Below are 24,763 nucleotides of genomic sequence, written 5' to 3'. Positions count from 1 at the left end.
TAACTTCTAGCAGAGTAATTCTCAGAATTCTGATCTTAAAACATTACTGACTTCTTATTTTATGATTGTTATTCTTGGTTAATGTCATCTTCCTCAATTAAAAGTGTTTCTTAAATTTTATTATTAAAATAAAATCAGAGTAGCAATTTTTTTCTTTCTTTCTGACAACACTGGCAATTGAATTCAGGGCTGTGGGCATACCAGGCCAGGCAAGCACTCTATCACTGAGCTATACCCTTAGCCCCAATTTTTCTGTTTTGACCTACATTATGAACAGCACAGCTTATGACACTAAGGTCAAGTTTTCTTCTAACATGATAGTGTGAATTGTCATTTATTTTTGAAATTTTAATTGGATCTATCTACTTTACTGTAAAAACACTGTGTGTATTCCAAACTGCAAATGCAAAGTTTAACTTAATGGGAAAAATTATATATTTGCTTGATATAAGTAAATGAAGAAATAGGACATTTTATCCTAAATATTAATTTCCTTTGTACCCATAAAAATACTTTTAAGACTCTTCCCAGTGGCTCAGAAGGATGAAGCAGGAGGATCACGAATTCAAAGCCAGCCTCAGCAATAGCAAGGCACTAAGCAACTCAGTGAGACCCTGTCTCCTAAATAAAATACAAAATAGGGCTGGGGATGTGGCTTAGTGGTTGAGTGCCCCTGAGTTCAATCCCTGGTACCCAAAAAAAAAAAAAAAAAAAAAAAAAATTAAAGCTCTTAATTTCTAGTGTGTAAGAACTTTGTTTTTTTTACTTCCCTGGGAATAATAATAAAAACTATAAGCAAAATGATATAAGCATGAAATGAAAGCAAGTCAGATATCAAAATTAACTGAAAATATAAAGTCTTTATAGCTTAATAAGTAATTCTGATTCATTTAAAACTGAAACTTCTGATTCCCAGAACTCTAGTTAATGGACTTTAAATTATTTGTTTAATGTAGGAGATATGAAAATAATAAATTTCAAGATTTTAAGGGAGGAAACTTTACTGAAAGTTTCTATGACATATTCCCTTTTTAAAATTTCATTTTATTATTTTCTTTTCAGTTGTTGATGAACCTGTATTTTATTTATTTATATGTAATGCTGAGAATCAAATCTAGTGCCTCACACATGCTAGACAAGCATTCTACCACTGAGCTATAGCCCCAGCCCACATACTTACTTCTGATAGAAAGATATTGATCCTTCATAATATTTTTCTAATCTGCTTCTTTTTTGGTACTGGGAATTGAACCCAGGGATGCTTTCTGACTGAGCTACATTCCGAGTCCTCTTGTTTTTTATTTTGTGATAGGATCTTGCTAAGGCTGCTTGCTGGTCTTGCTAAATTACTGAGTCTGGCCTCAAACTTTCAATCCTTCTGCATTGGCTTTTCAAATCACTGGGATTACAAGGCCTGCACCACCACACCCAACTCAAATCTACCTTTTAATTCCCATCTTTCTGATTTTTATATCAACTTAGTTATAATGCAGTTTTCTTAACTACGTCACAAGTCTTTTAGAATTTGAGTTGTCAGCAACAAAACTCTAAATTACCTTTTCTAAATTCCTTAAGACTATTGAATTCTTATTCTTAAATGAGTTGGTCTCTGTTTACTGTATTATTCTGTTTGGATGTGGCAAGTGTTTTAAGGGTTATATCTGAAAAATATTCAAACGTTGTTAAGAAGTAGTATTAGGGTATTTTTTCTACATTCCTTAAATGGATATCTTCTATCATCCTCAAACTTCACTTTATATACTTTTGTAAAATATAAATTTAATTTTTACTTTGTTAAGTATTTATAACATAGCAAAGCATTGACTTCCAAGTAAGGTTTTATTTATAAATTTAGGAAATTCACTTAATTCTCTTTTCATGCCAACAATTAGTTTCAAGATAGAGAATTGCTAATGAAATCCCAAATCCTTAAAAAATGAAAATGAGATTCTGTGAACTAGAAGTAGTCTTTCATTGCAAATTTCAGTGTACTTTGGTTTGATCGTTTAAATTATCTATACAAATAGATCATTTACAAAGACAAATATGTGCAGATATAAAACATTGGTATAAATATAAAACCTTAAAAATTAGTTTTAATAAAAAATATTTTCATTAACTTTCAAATATTGTTAAATGTCAGATCAAAGATGTAGATAAGCCTTGAAAATAAATTTAATTCCAATGCATATATCCTGTTTTGGTTAGAATTTGCTAGTGTGCACATGCACTCTCCTAAGAGTTTTAATGCTTAACAACCTTGGAGCTACCTTAAGTAATATAATAGAGAAGAATATAACTAGAAGCTTTAATCCTGTGACTAACAAACGTACAGAGAAAAAAAAATCAAATGGAGCTGCTCCTCAATAGTACTGCTTTTGTTGTTTAAAATCTTATAAGAAATAACTCTAGGAACTGCCTAAATGTAAGCTCAAATATTTAACTGGTGTAAAATAGAATATGTTTAGACATGTTTAATTTCAATTGTTATACAATCAAACACAAAGAAACTCAATGAAAATCATGATACTACTTCACAGTTTTTCTTTACCTGGATAGAATATCAGGTAAATTTGTCACTTTATCTTTTGTACTTTTGCTTTTATTGACTTTAGTGTAATGTTCCAAGAATGAGATTTACTAGTTTTTAAAATAGCATTTAAAAAAAATTTTAACCTTAGTTATTGGTGACTTTAAAGTAGAAATAAATTAGTCTTTAGTATTATAAACTAGGTCTTAAGTAGAATTTACAAGAATATGATTAAGTTTCTCATCAATTAAATTGTTTTGATTCAGAGGGCTAGAAGAGGGCTAGAAGAATAAAATTAAAGAACCTAGGCTTGGTAAAAACCTTCTATTAGTCTGGGAATGTAGCTCAATTGTAGTAGAGTGTTTCTCTAGCATATATGAGGGCCTGTGCAGGGCCCTCAAGCACCCTCCCCCAGCAAAATAAAAAGAATAATTTTTTTAAAAAGCTTTCTATATATTGAGGTCCATATTGAGCCTGGAGTCTTAGAAATAATAGTCATTTCTACCCAATGAGTTTTTAAATTTTCTATTCAAACTAAATCTTCTTGAATAATTAGTTTATCTAGAATAGTACTTCTCAACTTCAGCAACATAGTGGAATCATCTATAAAACTTTTCACAAATACTGCATATCTATCTGAATTGAATGGGAAGTGAAACCAATTATACATAGAATTAAAAATATCCTTGGAGAATCTAAGGTGCTGCAATGTTTGAGAACCATCAGTTAGGGGTTTTTGGTGTTTTTATCATTATTTTCCATACTCTAATTCTAGTTGAAAGACCATTAGTAAAAGGAATAGGTAATTTATAATTGGTTTTGTTCTTAATATTAAAATAACTACCAAACACTTCAATGAAAATTGCTAAAACATTCTTTAAAGGGAATACATTTTTAGTATAAAACCAATTGCTTGCTCCTCCCCACCCATATTCTTGAGATTAAACCTAGGGGTCACTTTATCACTGAATTACATCCCTAACACATTTATTTATTTGTTTGTTTGTTTAATCTATTGTAGTACTGGGAATTAAACCCAGTGGCACTCTACCACTGAACTACATCCTTAGGCCTTTTTATTTTTTAAGACAGGGTCTTGCTAAATTGCCCAAGCTGACCTCAAATTTGCCGTCCTCCTTCCTCAGTCTCCTGAGCAGCTAGGATTCAGTCGCCTGCTTTTTATCAATAGAACATAATTTGGTTGATAAACTTGGGCAAATAATTTAACATCTCTGGATCTGATTTCCTTCCTATAAAGTAAGGAGGCAGAACTACCACATAATGACTTCCAATCACTTCTTATACATACCTTCTCCTTTGGAAGTATATTTGTTTTCCTAATTTAAAAATATTTAGTAATTATTTCTGCCATATATAACATCATTTGGTTTGTACATTATGGTATTAAATTTCTATTCAGTTCTTCAGAATTTTTAGTCCTAATTAACTTTTGATAATATTTGGACTCTGGAGTACCTGTCTCAGTGCTTTGATAGGTGATGGGTATTAAATGAAACTTTTAACCAAATCTCCACCATTCCATCTCTCTTTTTAAATTCTATGATTGTTTTTGACATAATTTAAAATAAAAATTTCATATTGAAGTTTTTTGGAATGTGAAATCCAAACATTGTATAACTTACATAGTATATATTTGGTTAGTAGTTTACATATATTACCCAGTTGGATCCTCTTAAGGTAGGTATGGATGTAATCAGTTCCCCAGAGAAATTAGTTGACAATGTGTGCATTGTCATAATTCTTCTCAAATTATTTAATGTTTGGTAGGACTGGTAGAGGTTGTTTATTAATTGATAAATGATCTTAAGCTTAATAGTGAAAACATATATGTACGCTTTTAGTTTTGAAGGCCAGGAACTCACGACTAAACATGAGTTTTAATTTATTGTGCTTTTGGAAGGCAGTTAGGTGATATTAGAATGAGATGCAAAGTGCTGAGTTGTAGGCTATCATTCATCTACATATAATCGTTAAGATGTTTATGAGATATGCTACATGTATTATGTGGTCTTGAAACTTTAATTGAAGTTCTTCGATACGTTTTGCTAAGGTCTTCAGATTTCAAGGTGCTAATTTTTATAATTCTAAACTTTAGTTCTGTATGTCAGAAAATTAAGGTGATACCCTTAATTTATTTTTAGTAGAACACTAATGTGGTTTGTCCTGTTTTATAGTTTTATAGTTAATAGTTTATGTTAAGAGTAAAGTAGCTTAGGTGCATGTTTGAATAATTAAGATAGATGTATAGATGTGTATATGTTATATGATCATATTAATGAAGTCTGTTTTTTGTTTTTTGTTCAAAGCGGAAACTAATTTCTCCCTTAAATGTGAAGGCTACCTGGATTTATATCCTCAATCTTTTCAATCTGTCTCCTAATCTTCCCCTTTCACCTCATCCCCAACTCTTAAGTTATACTTAGTTGAGTGACAAAGATGGTTCATGTCATTTAAAATACTTGAATTCCTTAAATTGCACGTCATTGAGTGGCATTTAGCAATTTTAACAATGTCCAGCATCAAACATTTTAGGAAAGAACAGTAACACATCCAGTGGAAACTGATGGCATTTCAGGAGGCAGAAGGTAATTATTAAAATTAGAATGTTTTAAGTTTGAATAATATTTGGTATTGACCAGCCTTGGTACCCTGGAGCCTGAAGCAGATAATGCTCTGATGGTTCATGAAAGCTGGCTTGGAGAGATGGATCAAGGTAGTAAATACCAGTTTGGTGCTTTACCACACTGACTTAGGCTTATGATCAGGAAGGATAGCTCCAGAATCAACTGTAGGATAAGGAAAGTTTAAGAACCTATTCACACCTTGATAGAGAAAGCTCTTTTCTATCATTTTCTATATCTAATGTCAACTATACAGGTATTTCTAAAGGTAAAGGAAGTTCTATAAAACCCATTTGTTACTATATAGTTGAGGTAGCCAAATAGTTTGGAAGTAAAGAGAAAATTAATTAGATGTAATCTTCAGTGCTTAGCAAGCTGAGCAAACCTCACCACGGAAAACAAATAACTTCACTTAATAAAAGACTGTCCTCTCAGATAAATAACTTATCCCTTCTCTTATAGTAAATTCTTAACTATTTTAATTAAGCCTCTTATGGCTATATTTATCGCTGCTTGGTAAAGGATGATTTTAGTAAATTGGTACTGCTAGTCTGAAATCTTCATATCTCTGCTGTTGTAACTTGTTCCTTTTTTTGAACTATCACTGAAGCTCTTTACTGTGAAGTAACAAAGTGTTCTTTTTTTGCCTGATCATAATCCAAGTTGAAATTTGTGAGTGGTTGTCTATTCCATTATGGGAAAAGATTTTTTTTCTTTTCCCAAACAAAAAAGCAGGTATCCCTTTAGAAATTTTGGCTAATTCAAACAGGGCAAAATCCTGTGACTTCAAAAATTTCTTGGTATAAGAGGTTATTAAGAGCATTCTTTTGAATTACCACTTTGTTTCTAATATGGAAAAAGTGTAACTTGGTAGTTTTTAAGCTGATAAATATTGAAATAATTGTCTATATACATTTGCAGAAATATTTCCTAAGTTTACTGGAGTAAAACAGAATGATTCACCTCCTAAAGAGAATGTAAAGGTAAATTAATTCTTTTATTTGTACCTTAGAATTAAAAACAATATATATGTTTCAACTCACTGCTATAGTAATAGCTTTCTTTAAATTTTTTTCTATGTATTTACATGAATAAAAGTTGTCACTATTTTCAGCTCAACTGTTTTCAAAGATTTCTTCCTAAAAACATTTTGACTAGAAGAACTATTTGGCTTCATATTTCCAATAAGATATAGCTGTTATGTAAGTCAAAACAGATAAGTAGAACAAATAGGAGCTTTATAGCTTAGCCTTGAGAATCTGAATACAGAAAAACTACCTTGGTAATTCACAGTGTGCACTCAGTTGAATGTGCATAGTACAAGGTGAACAATAAGGTGAACTTTTTCAACAAAAGTTAGTAGAAAAATGATAGGGTTTCTATAAATAAAGTTTGAAGTGACAGCTGTCAATTTTAGCACTTCTTTGTGTGATTATTAATTAACACTGAAAAAATCGAATTTTTTTTCTTACTAGTAATTGAGGGTAGTTATCCTCATAAAATTTTTATCCTGTACACTCATCTCAAATACAGCCAGGCATGCCTGTAGTCACAAGTACTTGGGAGGGTGAAGAAGGAGGATCACTTGAGCCCACAAGTTCAAGACCAGTCTGGGGAACACAATGAGACCTGGCCAAATAAAAAAGAAAGAAAAGAATTATAGTAAATTTATATAATAAAGACATTATTATATAATGTCCTAATTAGATAATTAGGAGAGGGAAATAAAGCAATAAATAAGTCTTGAAAGAATTCTAAATTGTGAAAAGGGAAGTAATCATAGTAAGAAATTGTATGATGATGTTATAATAATTTATACTCATGATTTTTTTTAAGAAAATGCAAGAATGTATGCTGCCTGAAGGAGGGACAAGCTTCACAGAAGAGGTAATCCTTAAAATGAATTTTAAATGATTAGGATATTGATATACAACTTAGGGACTTATTTTTTTAAATTGAAGTAATAGCATGAAGACAGGCAGATAAGGCACAGCAGGTATATTCAGGGACATGTGGTAGTTAAGGGTATTTGTAAGGGATTAAAGGGCTTGTAAGGAATAAATGGGGAGGGCCTTAGATACCCAAGTGAAGTGTTGGAATATTTAACTTGATAGGCAAATAGTTTTTCTTTCTAAAATATGAATTACCTGTCTTGCTATAAGTATTAACGGAATCAAAACATTATGTCAAACTATGAAAGAACTCTTGAAACCTTTTTTGTACAAACCACTTTTATGAACTATTTTGTCCAAACTTTTTTCATTTTCACTCACTGAGGAATAAAATGCCCATTTATGATTAAAGAGAGCATATTTTAGTTTATATGTTTGTGAGTGAGTGCATAGATTTCAGAAAGTGATTATTTGCTGATTTAACCATGAACATTTGACTTGGGTTTTGGTCTACATTGTTGTTGAGGTAAACCTTTCTGTGGCATTCATTTTACTCAGGATAGCATAGGTGTTATTCATTGACTTACCTTATCTGCTCATTTGCTTCAATCCCCTTAATAGATGGAGGGGAAAAAATGATTCACCTGTGTGCTAAAACTCAAACTTAGTAGAATATGTTACTAAACTTGGTACTATAACAGCTTGCCACTGAATAGGTGTGAGATTTAAGGTAAAATACTTCTATTATTTTTATGTCTTATTGGAAACCATAATAGAGAAAATAATTATACCTAACTCACGGGATTGTTATGAGATTTAAAGACTTGGCTTGGTGCCTTACTTGTGGTAATCATTAAATAAATGTTAGCTATTTCATACAGCAACTTTTATTTAATAAATAGTTAACTGAATAGTGAATCAGAATTTGTTGATAGTCTTATGGGTTGATCATGATATAATTTTAGATTTCTTCCCTTATGTCTGTAATTCAGTAAGGACAAAGGGATAAAGGAAATGAGTTGGTCTCTAGAATTGATATAAAAGATCAATTTTTATTTTCAGTGGATCACAGGAACCTTTTGAAAAACCTAAAATTATTAAGCAATATAACTGCTTAATAACATCTGTAAATCTAAGTACTAGCAACTAAGATCATAAGCTACTTGATGGTCAACTTATTTACTCTTTCTAAACCTCAGTTTCCCTTCAGTAAGATAAACATAATTATACCTTATGGGTTTGTGTGACTTAGATAAATTTATTCATTAAATTGTATTCTTGTTTTTTGTTTTTCTGTTCTTTTAGTTATTCTTTTTTAAATAGTTTTTAGTTGTCAATGGGTCTTTTATAATTTATTTATTTAGATGTGGTGCCAAGGATCAAACCCAGAGCCTCACACATGCTAGGACAGTGCTCTACCACTAAGCCACAACTCCAGTCCATAGTTATTATTCTTGTATCATTAAAACTCTGAAAGATAACTTTAACTTTGTCTTTGCAGATACAATCTTCTGTGCAAGATACATCCTCTGCTAAAACTACTCTTGTTCATCAGACCACACATACATGTGGCATACCACCAAATCACCACCAGTCAACATTTGGTTATCAAGAATTAGAACATTTACAGAGTGTGAAAAACATTTCACCTTTACAAATTTGGCCTCCTTCAGGTAAGAAATTAAAAAGTAAATAAGTATGACTTATTTTTGTGAAATTGACTTGTAAAACTATATATGACAGTGCTAAGGCCATCATAAATGTTACATATCTGAGAAATACTGAAAATCATATCTGATAAAGTCTAGGTTGAAAATAATCACTAAAGCACATTGTTAGAAATTATCTACTTCATAATAGCAAATAGTCAAGAATGTTATTGTTTGATATCTAAAACTAATTGGATTCAGTAGTCATTATTACAGATTTTAGTAAAGACAGTTTTCAATTTTCAGTCTGTTAGTTCTCATGTCTTTAAAACTGGTGTTTGAAAACTGCCATGTTTAGCAGAACTTAGTTCATATTCTGAACTACCATAAAAGAGGAAGGAAAGACTTGAAATTATTAGTGCCAGTTTGAATAAGATATATGTGAACAAGCATTCTCATTTTATTAAAGTAAAAAACATTATTTCAGAATGTTCACTTTATTATTAAATTAAAAATATTGTTTAAGGGCAAAATGGAATCTGAAACAACTTTTTGCTACTAAACCAAATATTTGTGATGTTTTTTCTTCTGAACAAAACATTTTTCTATTTGAGCAAAATAGTATTATTTTTTAAATAAATTAAGATGACTAATTTGCATTTTTGTTTTATATTTTTGTTATAATTTAATTTGTAAATGTTTAGTTTTTGTTGTATGAGAACTATAAGCACAAAGAATTATATACCTGTTTTTATGTTGGTTCAAATATAAGAAAATAAAAATATATTAAGTTCAAAAAAAAAAATTACCTATTTCTTATCCATAGATAATTATTAATTTGAAAGAAAGAAAAGTTTATATATAGCTTACACTCAGTTTACTTTCACATAAATAATATACAGTGATGCATAGGTGATATAAAAAAGTCTATCATTGCCCAAACACATATTACCAAGTTCCAGGTTCTTAGCAGACAGGAAATGCTGCTATAACACCTATGTGTGTGTTAAAAAGGTAGGCTGCAATGAGGAAAAGATGTTTAGAAATTTTGTGGGTAGAGAAATGAGGATATATATGTGTGTCTGTGTGTATGCATATGTGTATGTATGTATATCATATGTATGTGTGTATATATATATATATATATATACACACATACACTAATATGTATGTGTGTGTACACATACACACAGTAATATACATACACACACATTGGTTTTCAGTTAAGGAAACTTGGGCTAGAAAAATTTGCCTAACAGTGGTTCCTATTTACAGAAAACATCTCCCAAAATTGGCTAAATTTTCAATCTGTTAGATTGATTCAATTTGATAGATATCTTGCCTGTCTCAACTTGGTTTTGGTAGGTAGTGAAGGCTCGATATGTGGCACAAAACTTACTTTTGTTGTTATCACTGAGCCCAGCCTAGAGAGTGCCTGAACCATGAAACACTAATGTATTTAGATTTAGATCAGGCAGGTGTGAATTTTCCTCCACATCTCCTTTCCTCTAGACTATTTCTTTGTTTCCACTTGGCCTTGCAAGGGCAGAAGTATCTCTCAAGCAGAAGAAATTTCTAAGCTGTTTTACTACAATACGTTTAGGAAGAAGAGAGATTTTGCTTCTCCTTTGTTGTTTCCAGTATAAAACTCACTACTATTTTGAATATTCTGCTTTGTCTTAATATATCTCATCATTGTGGGAAAGGGAATGGAGATCAAGAGAAAAAATACCACAGGCTGGAGGGTATAGTTCAGTGGTAAAGCACATTCTTAGCATTCTTGAGGCCCTAGGAATTTTGGTTCAATTCCCATCAACCAAATGAGAAAGAGAGAAATTAGATAATGTAGCACTAGAGGGCATCCTAGGAGGAAAAATAAACAAATCTCCAAAGTAGGAAATATTTATATTTATATCCATCCTTCTCTGGAAATAGATTTTAAGCTACTCAGAGAAGAGTTTGAAAATATAATTCTCAGTCATGATTTGCACAGGAGCATGACAAAATCAAGATTTTAGAGATTGGCAATGTGTTCAGTGGCAGAATGCTTGCCTACCCTGCATGAGACCCTAGGTTTGATCCCCAGCACTGCAAAACTTCAGTAGTTAAGATTGTATTAGGATAAGATTGGTGCTTACTATATAGAGAATAGATTAAAATAAGAATACGATTATGTAATTAGAACCAAATAGGGAAACCGAGTGCTTCAGTTTTGGAAATAAATTATTAAAACCAGACTAATACCTTTCTATACTGTGAATATAGAAAGGATGTGAATCAGAAAGATATTTTTGTGGCAGAATCAACAGACTTTGTTAGAATAGATGACCTATCAGGAGAGTATCTAATAGTTGAATTGAAAGTAAGAGGTGGACATGACTAGGAAACAGAAAATTCTGATATATACAGTTATACAGCTGTACAGGGTTGTGGCATTAATTGTTTTTTTAAATTTATGTACTTGATTTTATTGCACATAATATTTTATGTGGTTGGTCCCAGTGTTCACACTGACTTGAGGGAGATGTTTTGGATTTCTATGCTCAGAGTTGTTGAATTGCTGCTGCTGCTGTTGATTTGTTTTCTTTCAGGATCAAGGTGGGTGCTTTCATATAAAATCTGATTTTTAATTCCTTCTCTGGCAGTTCTTTCCTGGATTCTTTGCTTTGCATAATTATACCTACAGAGAAACCAGCATCCTAAAGTCACCAAGATAAATCCTCCTACTCCACCATCACATGATCTTCTAATTCTACCTTCCCCTTTCAGGGCTTGCCCAGCTCTGGTATGGCTGCCATGGGACCAGTCAGCTCCTCCAGCCCCACCTTCGCATTAATTGTTACTTAGAAAATTTAGTTAACCTCCCTAGACTTTAATTTCCTTTTATTAAAATAATAATAAAAGTGACCTCATAGAGTCTTGAGGATTCACATATAAAGTTCGAGGTACAGTTTCTTTCTTAAAGTACTCATTATATGTTAGCTAACAGCAGTTACTCTTATCCCAAGGACAACCTGTGCCCCTTAGGCACAATTCTTGAGGTTATGGATTGAATGTTGGTGTATCCTAAATCCATTTGTTGTAATCCAATTCCTAATGTAATGATATTTGAAGTTGCAGCCTTCGAAAGGTAACTTGGTCTTGAGAGTCCTCGTGAATGGGCTTAGTACCGATATAAAGTGGCCAGAAAGCTAATTCACCCTCTTTATTCTATATAAAGACACAGCAAGTGGGCCCTTCATAACCCAGGAACCCATACCTGCTGGTCCCTTGATCTCAAACTTCCAACTTCCAGAACCATTTATTTATTGTTTAAGCCAATACATAAATGATAGATAGAGTTAATTTGGGACATGTGGGAGATGTTACAGAATATCTGAGTGGGAATTTAAAAACCAGAAACAGGTTTCTGGAACTAACAGGGTTTAACAGGAAATATGATTTAGGAATTTTCAGTATGTAGAAACTACTCAAAACTACAAAAATGAATGGAAACACCCAGGAAAATGTACAGATTAGAAATAGAAAAGGTCAAGGATAAAATTCTAGGAAATAAAACCTCAATAAAAGTAAAAGAGGGCTGGGGATATAGCTCAGTTGGTAGAGTGTTTGCCTCGCATGCACAAGGCCTTGGGTTCAATCCCCAGCACTGAAAAAAAAAAAAAAAAAAAAAAAAGAAGAAGAAGAAGAAATGAGTAAATTTAAAAAAGAGGTAATCCAGAGATGAACCTATAATTCCAACTTTTCAAGAGGCTGAGGCAGTAGGATCACTTGAGCCCAGAAATGAGACCAACCTGGTCAACATAACAAGACTCTGTCTCAAACAATAGGAGGAGGAGAAGGATTTTTAAAAGGAAATCATCATCAGGAATATTGTATATTACAGAACATTCAAGCAGGATTGAGGAAGACAGGATTAAAATCAGCAATGTGAGAAGTTTTGCTTTGGCAAAAAAAACCTTTTTGGATAGCCAGTGTAATTGGACTAGAAACCAGATTGCTCTAAGTTGAAAAGTGATGAAATCTGGGTGTAGGGAGCATTGCTCAGTCTTTGAAGAAGCTTGTTGGTGACAAGGATGGGAAGATAGCTGGTCCTTTAACACGGAGCTTTTTTTTTTTTTTTTTTTTTGAGCAGTAAGAGGTTGTTTTGTTTTTTAATTTTAGAGATTTGAGTGTTTGAAGTCTAATTAAGAAAAAAACCAAAGTAGGAAAATGTTGCTGTTTTCACTAGAGTATGAATGTAGAAGAATGAGGATAATATCCTTGAAAAGGAATAAAGACAATGAAAAACAATGGTAAAGAATGCAAACAAGATGTTCTTTTATTTCTATTTTAAGAAAAATATACATCTGTGAAAAGACAGACCTCATAACTAAATCTTAAGTAAGGATCAGTCTCTTGTATTTTTTAAAGTTTCAGCAGTTGTTTATATAATGAAATCACTCTATCCATCAACTAGGATCAGTCTAGTGTATCACTTCTACGTTTATTTGATACCTTTGAGAACATAATACGGAGTTTGGATTATGATACACTATTCATTCTACTGTACTATTTGCCAGCAGTAGGTGGCACTATGAGCAAGGGAAATTGCAAATATATAAAGTATAAAATATAGAGAGAAATTTACTTTTCTGGAGTGTAATCTCAATTGAAATCAATTTTGTTTAGACCTTAAATTTAAAATTATAAAAGTAATCAATTTTATGCCAAAGTTTGCTTATTGGAAAAATGATTTGACAAAGTTAGTTTTCTTCAACTTTTCCCTACTCCCCATCTTCTTTTCCAACATGAAATGAAAGATATTTCATTTTTTTCTAAATTTTTGGTCACAAAAGATCACTAATCTTATTAGCTTTATAATTTAATCTTTCCTTATCTCATAAAAACCTCCATTATATTGTTTTTAATACAAATATTAATGGTGTCATATCAACATGAACTCACAGCAAATAAAAAGGTAAATTAAAGAGTTTGCCAATTTGTAGAATTGACCAACATGCATAGAAAGTAAAAATAATACACATTAAAAGAAGCAAAAGTGAAATTTAAAGAGATGAGGAAAGCAGATATATATTTTACAGAATAAATATCATTTGAATTGGGTGTTGGAGGAAAAAAATAAGACTTCCACATGTATATTTAGGACTGACAGATATTCCAAATGGAGGAAGAAATGTATGTGAAGATATTTAGGCAACAAATAATTCAGTGTGACTAAAGCTATGGTTGGATAATCAGGAATGTGGGGAAATAAATTTGGAAAGGAGGCCAGGTGAAAATTATAAGAAACTTGGAGTCTAGATACCTTGGACATAATGATAAGGGTATAGTCAGTGGGGAGCCAATGAAGTTTTTATTGAGCAAAGGATATGCCAAAATTATATAGTCTAGTTGAAGTAATGATTCATAGAGACCAGAGAAGGAGACCCATTGGACTCTTAAAGCAGGCAAAAAATGAAGTATCAAGTGATGGAAAGAAAGTAAAGACAATTTTGAAAGAAATTACAAGAGTAAAATGAGTAGTTCTGCAAATTAGGAACATATGTAGGTTTATTTAACAGAGGGAGGGATAAAGCTTTGGATTAGAGGGTACTGGCTGGATACTGGTCCAGGTAAATAGATCTAGAAAGAGATGAAGAACTTATTTCTGAAGAAAGGTGAGTTTTGTAGTGTTGTGAGGTTTCAGAGGATCATAAATATTTCTCAGTTATACCCTTGACATATTTCCCCACCTTCTTTGACTCTATTCTCTTGACCATTCCATCTCTCTGAATATTCCTTACAGGTATTCCTAGATGAGTTATATCCTAAATTTTAAGCTTCGTATCTTTTTATTTTACTCCAGAAATTCTAAAGCACAGACTAACTGTGCTAGCGTTCCCCTTAGCTCTCATAGCAATGGTGTGCCATGCCTTTATCATTTTCTACATATTTTGACATGGAAAAGGTTGGGAAGAGATGCACTATATGTATTCTTTCTAATAATCTTGGTGCCTCTGACTTCCATTCTTATTTTAACAACTCAAACATATCTGTCATGTTTATACAACTCCAGTTGAGTACTGTTACTTAAGTATCATATAGGCATTTCAGACACATCATGTAAAAACTGAAATCTCCTCTTTCAGTCCCCAGGTTTTGGTATTCTTCCCTTTTTATCACAGTACTGGGGATTGAGCCCAGTGCCACTCTACCATTAAGCTATGCCCTCAGCCCTACCTATTTATTTACTTTTATTTTGAGTCAGGGTCTCACTAAGTTGCCAAGGCTAGCCTAGAACTTGTGATCCTCCTGCCTTAGAGTCCCAATTCACTGCAATTGCAGGTGTGCACCATGGTCCTCAGTGATACTTTCCCTTTAATTTATTAAAATGTCACTATTACCAGTTGCTAACTTAAGAGTCAGCAAATAGAGAATCATTTTTAGAATTTACTTCACTTGCCATACATACTCTTTCTACTTCTTTAATAATCTCACCCCAGGCAGAGAAGGAATATAGTTTTGTGCTCATAACTTTTCTCCCTATTTTCCCACTTCTTGTTGAACTGAGAAAACATCAGTATTAAAGAAAAAGAAGAAGAGGAGGGGAAGGGAGAATAAGAAGAAAACATCAGTATATTGGACTGTGTAGAGATGTACAAATTTAAAATTTGTTTTTTCATTCATACATCCATCACCAAGTGTTTTGTTTTTCCTATGCTCACTCCTGTCCTTTGATGCTTCTTGCTCTCTTCTTCTAACCTTAACCTCATTTATAACCAGAGAAGTAGTCAAGGGACTGTTTGGTAGTAGAAACTCAGGTGTAAATTTCTACAATGTATAAATATATAAATGGCTAGGATTTTGTGAACTGGAATCAGTTAACAAAGACACTCGGTTTTGATTTGTCCCCTCTGTGCCTTTGCCACTAATTGGAACCTATAGAAAAGGGTCAGAGAGAATTGAAACAGCAACAGTCAATTAAGTTTCATGCATCAGGATGCTCTTGGTTGCAAATGACATAAAAATCAGCTTAAATTGACTTAAATAATAGGAAATTTTGTTGCCATACGTAGCCAGTAAGATAGGCATGGTTTGATTAGGGTTCATACTCAACCCATAAAAATAAATGAAATATTTGTATGAAAGCTTAAGAATTAATGAGATTATGCTTGAAGCTCTGGGTTCATTTCCCAGTATGCACATGCACAACACAAAGAAAGAAAGAAAAATAATTAACAAGATTTCATAGTTCTCTTCACCTCAAAGTCAATTTTTTTTCATTTCTTATCCCATCAACTCTAGCTATTATTGCCAGTTATGTCCGGTATCTTAGTTCCTCTGTTCTCTGTTATGGTTGTTGTTCTCAAATTGTCCACCCCAGCAATATCCTTCCCTGGAATCCCTATATTGGCCTGTTCTTAAGTGAGTTACTGATTTGGAGATGGAATTGTCGTGATTGGTTTGGCCTAGTCAAGATGCACCTCTGGAGAGCTGAAGTCAGTCAACAAACTGGGAGAGCTGTGTAGCAAAGGAACAGGTAAAATAGATTTTGTTGGTTCAGCCATAATTGTCAGCTAAACTTCATGATGACCAAAATAAAACCAGACAATAAAAACAATAAAACAAAGGAGGTTGCTTTCAAGTGAAAAAAGTTTATTTTTACAGTATAAGTCCCTGATGAAAAATATTGCAAAGTTAAGATGCATCCAAAAATTTGTCATTTTATTTTCATAGTGTCTGACCTGAAAGGAGAAAGAAAGCAAATTCTCAATAAATATCAGAAAGTACTTTGACTGTATCATTCTAAAACATGTGTTTCCAGGTGATTCCAAACAACTCTTGAATGGCCCAACTGTGATACATCCATCTGGGGATAATGATGCAATGGTGTTAGAATCCGAATGTCAAGTTCCTGTGCAAAAGGTAAAAAGTAATATTATTTTTTTCTCATAAATCTTGAAGGGATTTAAAATTGAGTATAAATTGGGATAACAGATATTTTAATCCCTAATTTGAATGAAATTTTGAAACTCTAAACATGATTTTTCCTTATAAGTTTTAAAAATTAGAGGTGAGCAACAGTCATCAGTCTTTATTCTTATATTTAATTTCAAGTTCTATAATGTTGTTATTTGCCCTGCGCGTGAGTGCACTGCTGTGTGTATGTGTGTGTGTGTATGTGAAAGAGAGAGAGAGAGAGAGAGAATTCGCTAGGGATTGAACCCCAGAGCCTTGCACACTCTCAGCTTGTGCTGTACTACTGACTTACATCTCTAGCTCCTTATCATAATATTAAACCAAGTCATACAACTATTTCTTAGAATCTGTCGTAGGGGATTTTGTAACAGAGTTTTATGTGCACTTAATCTTCAAACCACACTCCGACATCATTCAACAAATGTTCTGTATGTCTGGGATACATTAAATACATCAGATACTATTCTAGGCATTTGAGTACAATCATCAGAAAGTAATTAAGCACAGGATATTTTCATTCTATATTTCTATCTTTTTCTCATCCTGCCTCCCTTTCTTTGTCTTATTTCTTTTATCCTTATAAGTACTTTAGAGGAACTTAGTCTTAACTTTTGAGATTGTTGTTTGGGAACACTTATGAAATCTAGCATTATACTTTGTGCATACTGATTTGACCCTCTGCTTGAATCATTTATTTCTTACATAATACTCTACTACTAGCTATTATCATTAAAGACTATGTTTAATGTAAGTGTTTTGTTACTAATAAGTATGAATTAGAAACATGAAACAGTACCTTTTTTGACAACCAACATTAATTTTCTTTTTTCTTTTTAACTTAACAGTGTCATCTAGCCCCTTTATTTCAGGAAGAATAATGCTACAGTTTCTTAAATCAAATGTTTGTTTTCCTATGTACTATAATCTTTATAGTTCTGATTAAAAAAAATTTGTAATTTTGACTGGCCCAAAATAATTGAAAAGAAGGAGGAGATTTTCAAAAGGGCAAGAGCAAAAATAAGCAGTAGAACATCAAGTATATGTCATACCACTGAAGTTTGTACTCCAGGTGAAAGTGACATGTCTATTCTTTTTTATTGCCAATACCTAGCCTATAGTAGGAACTGAAGTGTTTGGTTGAAAGCTTAAGAAGAATTGGGATTATGTAGCTTGTTCTCTTCACATAAAAATGATCAAGCAGATGTTTCCATTATCAACATCATGTTCCACCCCCACTCCCTGCTTGCTTCCTCATCATAAGCAGTATTTGCATTTATTGAAAAGAGAGGCTATAGAATTTTGGTACTCCCAGAAATCTAGTCTCCAGATATGGTTCAAGTCCAAATAAGTACTGAAATGAAAATGAATGATTTCAACAAACTCTTAACATCTCATCTTTCCACTCAGAATCCCTAGCTTTGCCCTTCTTCTCTTACTTACTTCTGCCTTAAATGATAGAATCTCTTCTTGCCAGACTTTTCCACCTCTATTCTTCATTTTTGTTCAGTCAGTAGATTTATTATAGAACTTCTTGCTGTCTCTATAGCCTCTATCCATTATTCCTTTTTGTCATATTTTCACACTACCTGTTTGCATTTTAAATTGCAGTTTCTCAACCATGGCATGTTGATATGTTAGACTGGGTAAATCTTTGTTAGGGGTAAATCTGTATAGTGTGAGATGTTTAACAGGAACCCAAACCTCTGTCCACTAATGTTTGGAATACCCTTTTACCCACCCAAGTGTGACAATCAGAAATGTTTAGACATTGACAAATGTTTGCTTTGGTGGGAAGGAGGTGGCAAAATCACCCCTGGCTGAGATCCAGTATTGGAATTTTTACATGGCATCTAGCCATTCCCCCATTCCTGTAATTCACACTCTTCAGAGGAGCTATTGACTACTTTTATTTAATGGGTTCATTTTAGTTATACGTGAAAATAGAATATACTCTGACATAATTACAAAAGCATGGAATATAATTTGCTCTATTTTAGTCCCCAGTATTTCTCCTTCCCCTCCCTTCCTCCTACCCCCTATTCCCTTCCCTCTATTCTATTGCTCTTTCTGCTTTTTACTTTTTTTTTAAGTTAGTGTCTTGTGAATATACATGATGGTGAGATTCACTGTGTTATATTCATATATGTACATAGGAAAGGTAAGCCAGATTCATTCTACTGAATTTCCCTGTCCCACCCCTCTTCCCTTCCTTTCATCTGCCTTTGTTTACTCCTTTGATATTACTTTTATTCCTTTTATTATCCACCTCATCCCCTTATTTTTGATTAGCTTCCACATGTCAGAGAAAACATTTGACCCTTGATTTTTGGGGGACTGGCTTATTTCACTTAGCATGAGAGTCTCCAATACGTTCATTTACCAGCAAATGCCATAAAGTCATTCTTCTTTATAACTGAGTAATACTCCATTGTGTATATATACCATATTTTCTTTATCCACTCATCTGTTGAGGGGCATCTAGGTTGGGAACCAGTGACTTCTAAAATAACTTTGTCCCTCGCAATGCCTTGATAATAGGGTGTGAAACCCCAGGGCCTTCTACCTCTTTCTGATTAAACATCTGCCATGGTGATTTCAATTTATGGTATCTATACAAATGACTAAAAATATACTTTTAGATTGGACCACTTAAAGTTTTAATCATTTTTGACAACTTCTAAGTTTCCTATATTGAAGGAGTAGCATACTAAATTCCTTGGATTTTACCTCTAAGGAGAATTCTTTTGCCTTTCCACTGCAGAAATCAAACCTTATTGCTTTAATGCATAATCCTCTTTCTTTACCATTGTTGGACAGGTAAACTCTTATAAAGACCACCTAGACTTGTAATATCCAATATGGTTATTAGTTGATCCTGGTATGCCTGACTTGAGACTCTTGGTGTTCTAATCCATTTGGCCTCAACATTTTAATTTTAGTTCTCTTGGTATACTGTCTGATTATGTTATCTGTATAAAAGCTTTAATGATTTGCAACTTCTGCCTTTACAATAAAGATTAAGCAGCTCTATGTTGTGATCCTAGTTTAGTGTATCAATCTTAACTAATGTACCTTATAATTAAACTGAATTACTCATTTTCTCCAGACCCACCTATTAATATCTTTGATTGTATTCTCATAAGGAATGCTTTCCATCCTCATGTCTGCCTGTCAGAAGTCTTTTCTTTCTTCATGATACCTGAACAACTTTTCTGTGCTCCAATCCTACATATAAACTGTCTTATTTTAGAGTCTGCTAAAATTTAATCACAATAAAATAGCAATTTCAGTCATTTTAGGGCACTGGGGCAGAAACCAGGGTTTCATTCTTTTTGTTCCCCATGAAATATACCGTCAGGTATTGCCTGTCCTGTTTCAAATATCTGTTAGAAAGTGAGATTCTTCAGTTAATTAAATATTAGTTACATGATTCCCGGAACTGGTACTAAATCCATTCCATTGATAAGGACAAAAATAGATTTCCTGTCAAATAGGAAAGACTTCAAAAATATAACTGGATGATCATTGATGAAGGTCCCTGTGTGTGTGGTAAAGTTTGGAGAGGGATGTTTTGATGTATTACTTTGTGACATATTATCAGTTATACAATTTCTTTTGCTTTGTATGGAACCTCAGTAGATACTTTTCCTCTAATATTTCATAAAAATATATCAAAAGAGCTATCAGTCATAATTATTAAGGAGGTAATTATAAAGTTGTGAGGATATTGCATAATCCTTTTCTTTACCATTGTCAGACAGATTAACTCTTAGAAAATGCCAGGTACACTTGAAATGTCCAATATGAGAGCCTCTAGTTTACAGGTGGCTACTAAGTCCTTGAAAAGTGACTGTAGCAACTGAGGAACTAAGTTTTACAATTTATTTTTTACTTAATTTGAATTTTAAAACTGATATAATTCAGTTATTAAAAAACAAAGTATATTTGGAACAACTCAGCTGTATGTAACTACTTTAAGATATGAAAGTACAGTTCAATTGTTGCTAATCAAGTTTGTATTGAAATATGCCATGAGCATAAATAACAATTCTGAAGACTTAGTATGAAAAGATAAATTTCTTAAGTCTTTAATATTGATTACATATTGAAATAGTAATGCTTTGAATATATTTGTTAAGTAAAATATAACAGTTACAATATAAATTTAAAAGATTTAAATGTGGCTACTAGAAAATTTTAAATTACATGTATTTCTGTTGGGCAGCATTGATCTCAACCATGACATGTATTAAGAATGATGGCCACATCCATTAATTTTTGTCTTCCTACTCTAAAACAAAAGATACAGTCGTGACAGAGGGTTCTCAGCAAATCCCATGCTATCCCATCCTTATGGCATAACTTACTTTGCCTCTTGTTAATCACTGTGTATTTGTTTTATTTTCCCTGTAGGACCATAAGTATCTTGATTACAGTGAGTGGTTTACTTATTTTTATTCTCCTTGCAAATTATTATGTAGTTAATACATATGGCTCACATTGAGTTGAAATAGTTGGGGACTGTGTTTTTTGGTCTTCCATGAATTAAGTTTATATGATTTGATATCCTGTTTTCATTTTTTCTGACTTTAGTGCCCTTTTACTAAAAGTACATAAATGCCTTTGGAATCTTAATTTTATTTATTACTGTATCAAAAGATATTGTCTTCCTTCCAAAATTTGGTTGGCATCTACAGACATAGACTAAATCAAATATTTATTTTAGGATATAAAGATTAAGAATGCTGATTCTTGGAAAAGTTTAGGGAAACCAGTGAAAACATCAGGTGTACTGAAATCCTCAGATGAGCTCTTCAACCAATTTAGAAAAGCAGCAATAGAAAAGGAAGTAAAAGCTCGAACACAAGAACTAATACGGAAACACCTGGAACAAAATACAAAGGAACCAAAAGTATCTCAAGAAAATCAGAGGTCTGTAATTTACCTGATTAAAGGAGCCCTTGGGAGGTATAGAAATATATTTTAAAATATTTCTCAAGTGACTATGGTTCATCTATTTAGTAAAATATGGAATAAATTATAATGGCAAAAATATGTTTTAGTAATATTTTTTCTAAGTGATAGTATCTATTTTGAAGAAGACAGAAATAATCAAGTCATTAAGCTAGTAAAGATACAAATATTTACCAAGTTATAACAACATTATTTTCCAGAAATGTCTTTAAGATTTTTTCATCCTATAAGTAGAAGATAGTGGTCATCTTGGTCACAGTTTTCTAAAAGCTTTTGTTATTGTTATAAATATATATTTCCCTATGTAAAATTTGACACATCAAAAATAAAGTTTAAGAGCAATGTCATAAAAAAGGAGAACAAGTATCCAGTGCATTGCTTTATATTTATTACTTAATAATGTGTATTCACATTAAAAACATTTAAGGAACTTGAAACCTACTTTGAATTTTACTGTTTCTTTAAGGGACCTTGGAAATGGATTGACTCTAGAATCTTTTTCAAATAAAATGCAAAACAAATGCAATGGAGAGGAGCAGAAAGAACATCAGCAGTCATTGGATGCTCAAGATAAATGCAAGATGTGGCTTCTCAAAGACCGTAATTTAGCAAGGGAGAAAGAGCAAGAACGAAGGAGGAGAGAAGCAGTAAGTGAATTTTAGTTTGCTAAATCCAACAAAGATTTAACAGAGCGTTGTCTTTTATATTTCAAAGATGTATTCAGGGTGTTTTTTTGTTTTTTTGTTTTGTTTTGTTTAAGTAACAGTGGAGTTACCTCTGTGGTGAGAATCGGGTTCTACAATCAGCTTAAAAATAAAAAACTTTGTAGTCAAAAGAAGCAAGCATATTATAGTATACAGTATTGATCCTGAAGCTACTAAAACCCTGTGGTTCAAATCCTGAGTTTTGCTATTTACTAGACTTTTGGACATTAGCAGTTTATTTAATCTTTCTGACTCAGTTTGCTCCTTTATAAAAAGTAACTAATAATACCTATCATGAAGATAAAATGAAATAGCATGTGTTAAGCACAAAATGACACAAAAGTTAAGTGATTGGTCACTTATTATTATTATTCTTGAAAAATCTGCAAATAACTTATGAATTGTAGCCAAAAGATTATGCTATTTGCTCCAGATCAGTGTTTCCTTAATTGACTGTTAGATTAAGATATGTTCATACATATTTTAAAAACTAAAATTAAGTCCTTTAAGCCATGGATTATTTTAAAATTAGTTATAATTTAGTTTTCAAATATTTGAGAACTTTCTGACTAGTAATTTCTGTTAGTGGTTTCTAATGTAAATCTGTTATGATCAGAAAACATACAGTGCCTGAACTTGAGTTCTTTGTATGGTTAGGCAAACATTTTGTGATCTACCCTGGTAGATATTCTGTGTACACTTGAGAAAGATGTGTATTCTGCTGCTGTTGGGTGGAGTGTTAGTCAGGTCAAGTTGGTTAATAGTATTGTTCAAGCCCACTATATACTTGCTTATTTTCTGCTGCTTGTTCTATCAGTTTTTGAGAAAAAGGCATTGATAATTCTCAGTTACATACTTGGTAGATTTATTTTTCTAATCCTCTTAATTCTGTCCATTTTATTTCAAGTATTTTGAAGCTGTTATTAGTTATCTAAATATTTAAGATTATTATATCCTCATGTCCTCTGTTATGTTCCCCTTTTCATAATGGGAATTAATCTTTATTTCTGGTAATATTATTTATTCTGACATTTAATATATAAGCACTTAACCTTTTTATGACTAGTAAAAGTTAGTATGGTAAAATTCTTTCTACCCTTGCCGGACACAGTGGCACATGCCTATAATCCCAGCAGCTTGGGAGGCTGAGGCAGGAAGATCGGCAAGTTCAAAGCCAGCTTCAGCAACTTAGTGAGGCCCTAAGAAGCTCAGTGAGACCCTATCTCTAAATAATACAAAAAAGGGCTGAGGGTGTGGCTCAGAGGTCAAGTGCCCCTGGATGCAATCCCCAGTTACTCCCCCACAAATATCTTTCTGTCCCTTCACTTTTAGCCAGTGTTTTGTTGTTGTTATTTTGTTTCATTGTTTTTTGGGGGGCATTTTTTTGGTATTGGGGATCAAACTCAGGAGTACTTTACTACCACTGAGTCACATTCCAAGTCCTTTATACTTTTTATTGTGAGACAGGGTCTCACTAAGTTGCCCAGGCTTGCCCCAAAATTGCAGTCCTTCTGCCTCAGCCTTCAAGGTAGCTGGGATTCTAGGTGTGCACCATTGCACCTGGCTCTTTTATTATCCTTGACAACCTAAACCCTTAACTTTTCAACTAGTTGACTGATACTTGCTGAGAAAAGTTCTAATACTTGACATTTGGAAGAGCCCTCAAAACCTAACCTCATGGACTGGGTGTGTAGCTCAGTGGTAGAGCACTTGCCTAGCATGTGTGAGGCTTGCCTAGCACTGGGTTAAATCCTCAGCACCACATAAAAATAAATAAATAAAATAAAGGTATTGTGTCTGTCTACAACTAAAAAGTTTTTTTTTTTAAACAAAACAAAACAAAAAAAAAACCTTATGCCATTTTCTTTGACCAAGCTTTTGATCTTAAATTTGAATAGCTGAAGTGTATATATTAGAACCACAGAGAAAGGAATATACAGCCAATGGCATCAGTTACAGAGCATTAGTTAGTATTTAAGTCATCGAATCTTAAGGTTAACTGGTATACAGAATAACTGTTTCTCTACCAATAAGTACTCATGATGTACAGATGTTAGTCAAAGTGGAAGAGGATCTAAAATATACTTAAACCTTTAAATAAAAACAGGTTTCATTACATATTCTTGAATTTTACAGTATGTCTGTATTATAGTAGCATCACATGACATTTAGACTAGGACTGCCTATCTAACTCATCTTGCAAATCTAAACACCTTAAGGAATTATCTAGGCTACACATCTACTTCAGTATCTTAGGAGCTGGGCATTAGTAAAGTAGCCTGGTTATGAATTTAAGAAGTATCTTTTTGTCTCTAAGGAAAATTATAAGAAATGTTTATAGTTTATTGAGTCAGACATACCTTTTATTACCCTTTGAATTGGTAATAATTCTTAATCTTGTTCTGCATGA

General features: G+C 32.6%; 1 protein-coding gene across 3 annotated transcripts in view; it reads left to right on the top strand.

Moving 5' to 3' along the window:
- Positions 1-24,763, top strand: part of Brdt (bromodomain testis associated) — a 51,292-nt gene that overhangs the window by 25,469 nt on the left and 1,060 nt on the right. For all 3 annotated transcript variants that reach the window (XM_047563526.1, XM_047563517.1, XM_047563512.1), the window contains 6 exons: positions 6,094-6,155; positions 7,009-7,059; positions 8,566-8,737; positions 16,521-16,621; positions 21,402-21,607; positions 22,116-22,296. In XM_047563526.1, coding sequence (XP_047419482.1) covers positions 6,094-6,155; positions 7,009-7,059; positions 8,566-8,737; positions 16,521-16,621; positions 21,402-21,607; positions 22,116-22,296 — 773 coding nt within the window. The remainder of the gene's footprint in view (positions 1-6,093; positions 6,156-7,008; positions 7,060-8,565; positions 8,738-16,520; positions 16,622-21,401; positions 21,608-22,115; positions 22,297-24,763) is intronic.

The sequence above is a fragment of the Sciurus carolinensis genome, chromosome 1 (genome assembly GCF_902686445.1).
Source record: "Sciurus carolinensis chromosome 1, mSciCar1.2, whole genome shotgun sequence".
NCBI classification, from domain to species: Eukaryota; Metazoa; Chordata; class Mammalia; order Rodentia; family Sciuridae; genus Sciurus; species Sciurus carolinensis.
This window is presented reverse-complemented; position numbering and strand designations above follow the sequence as displayed.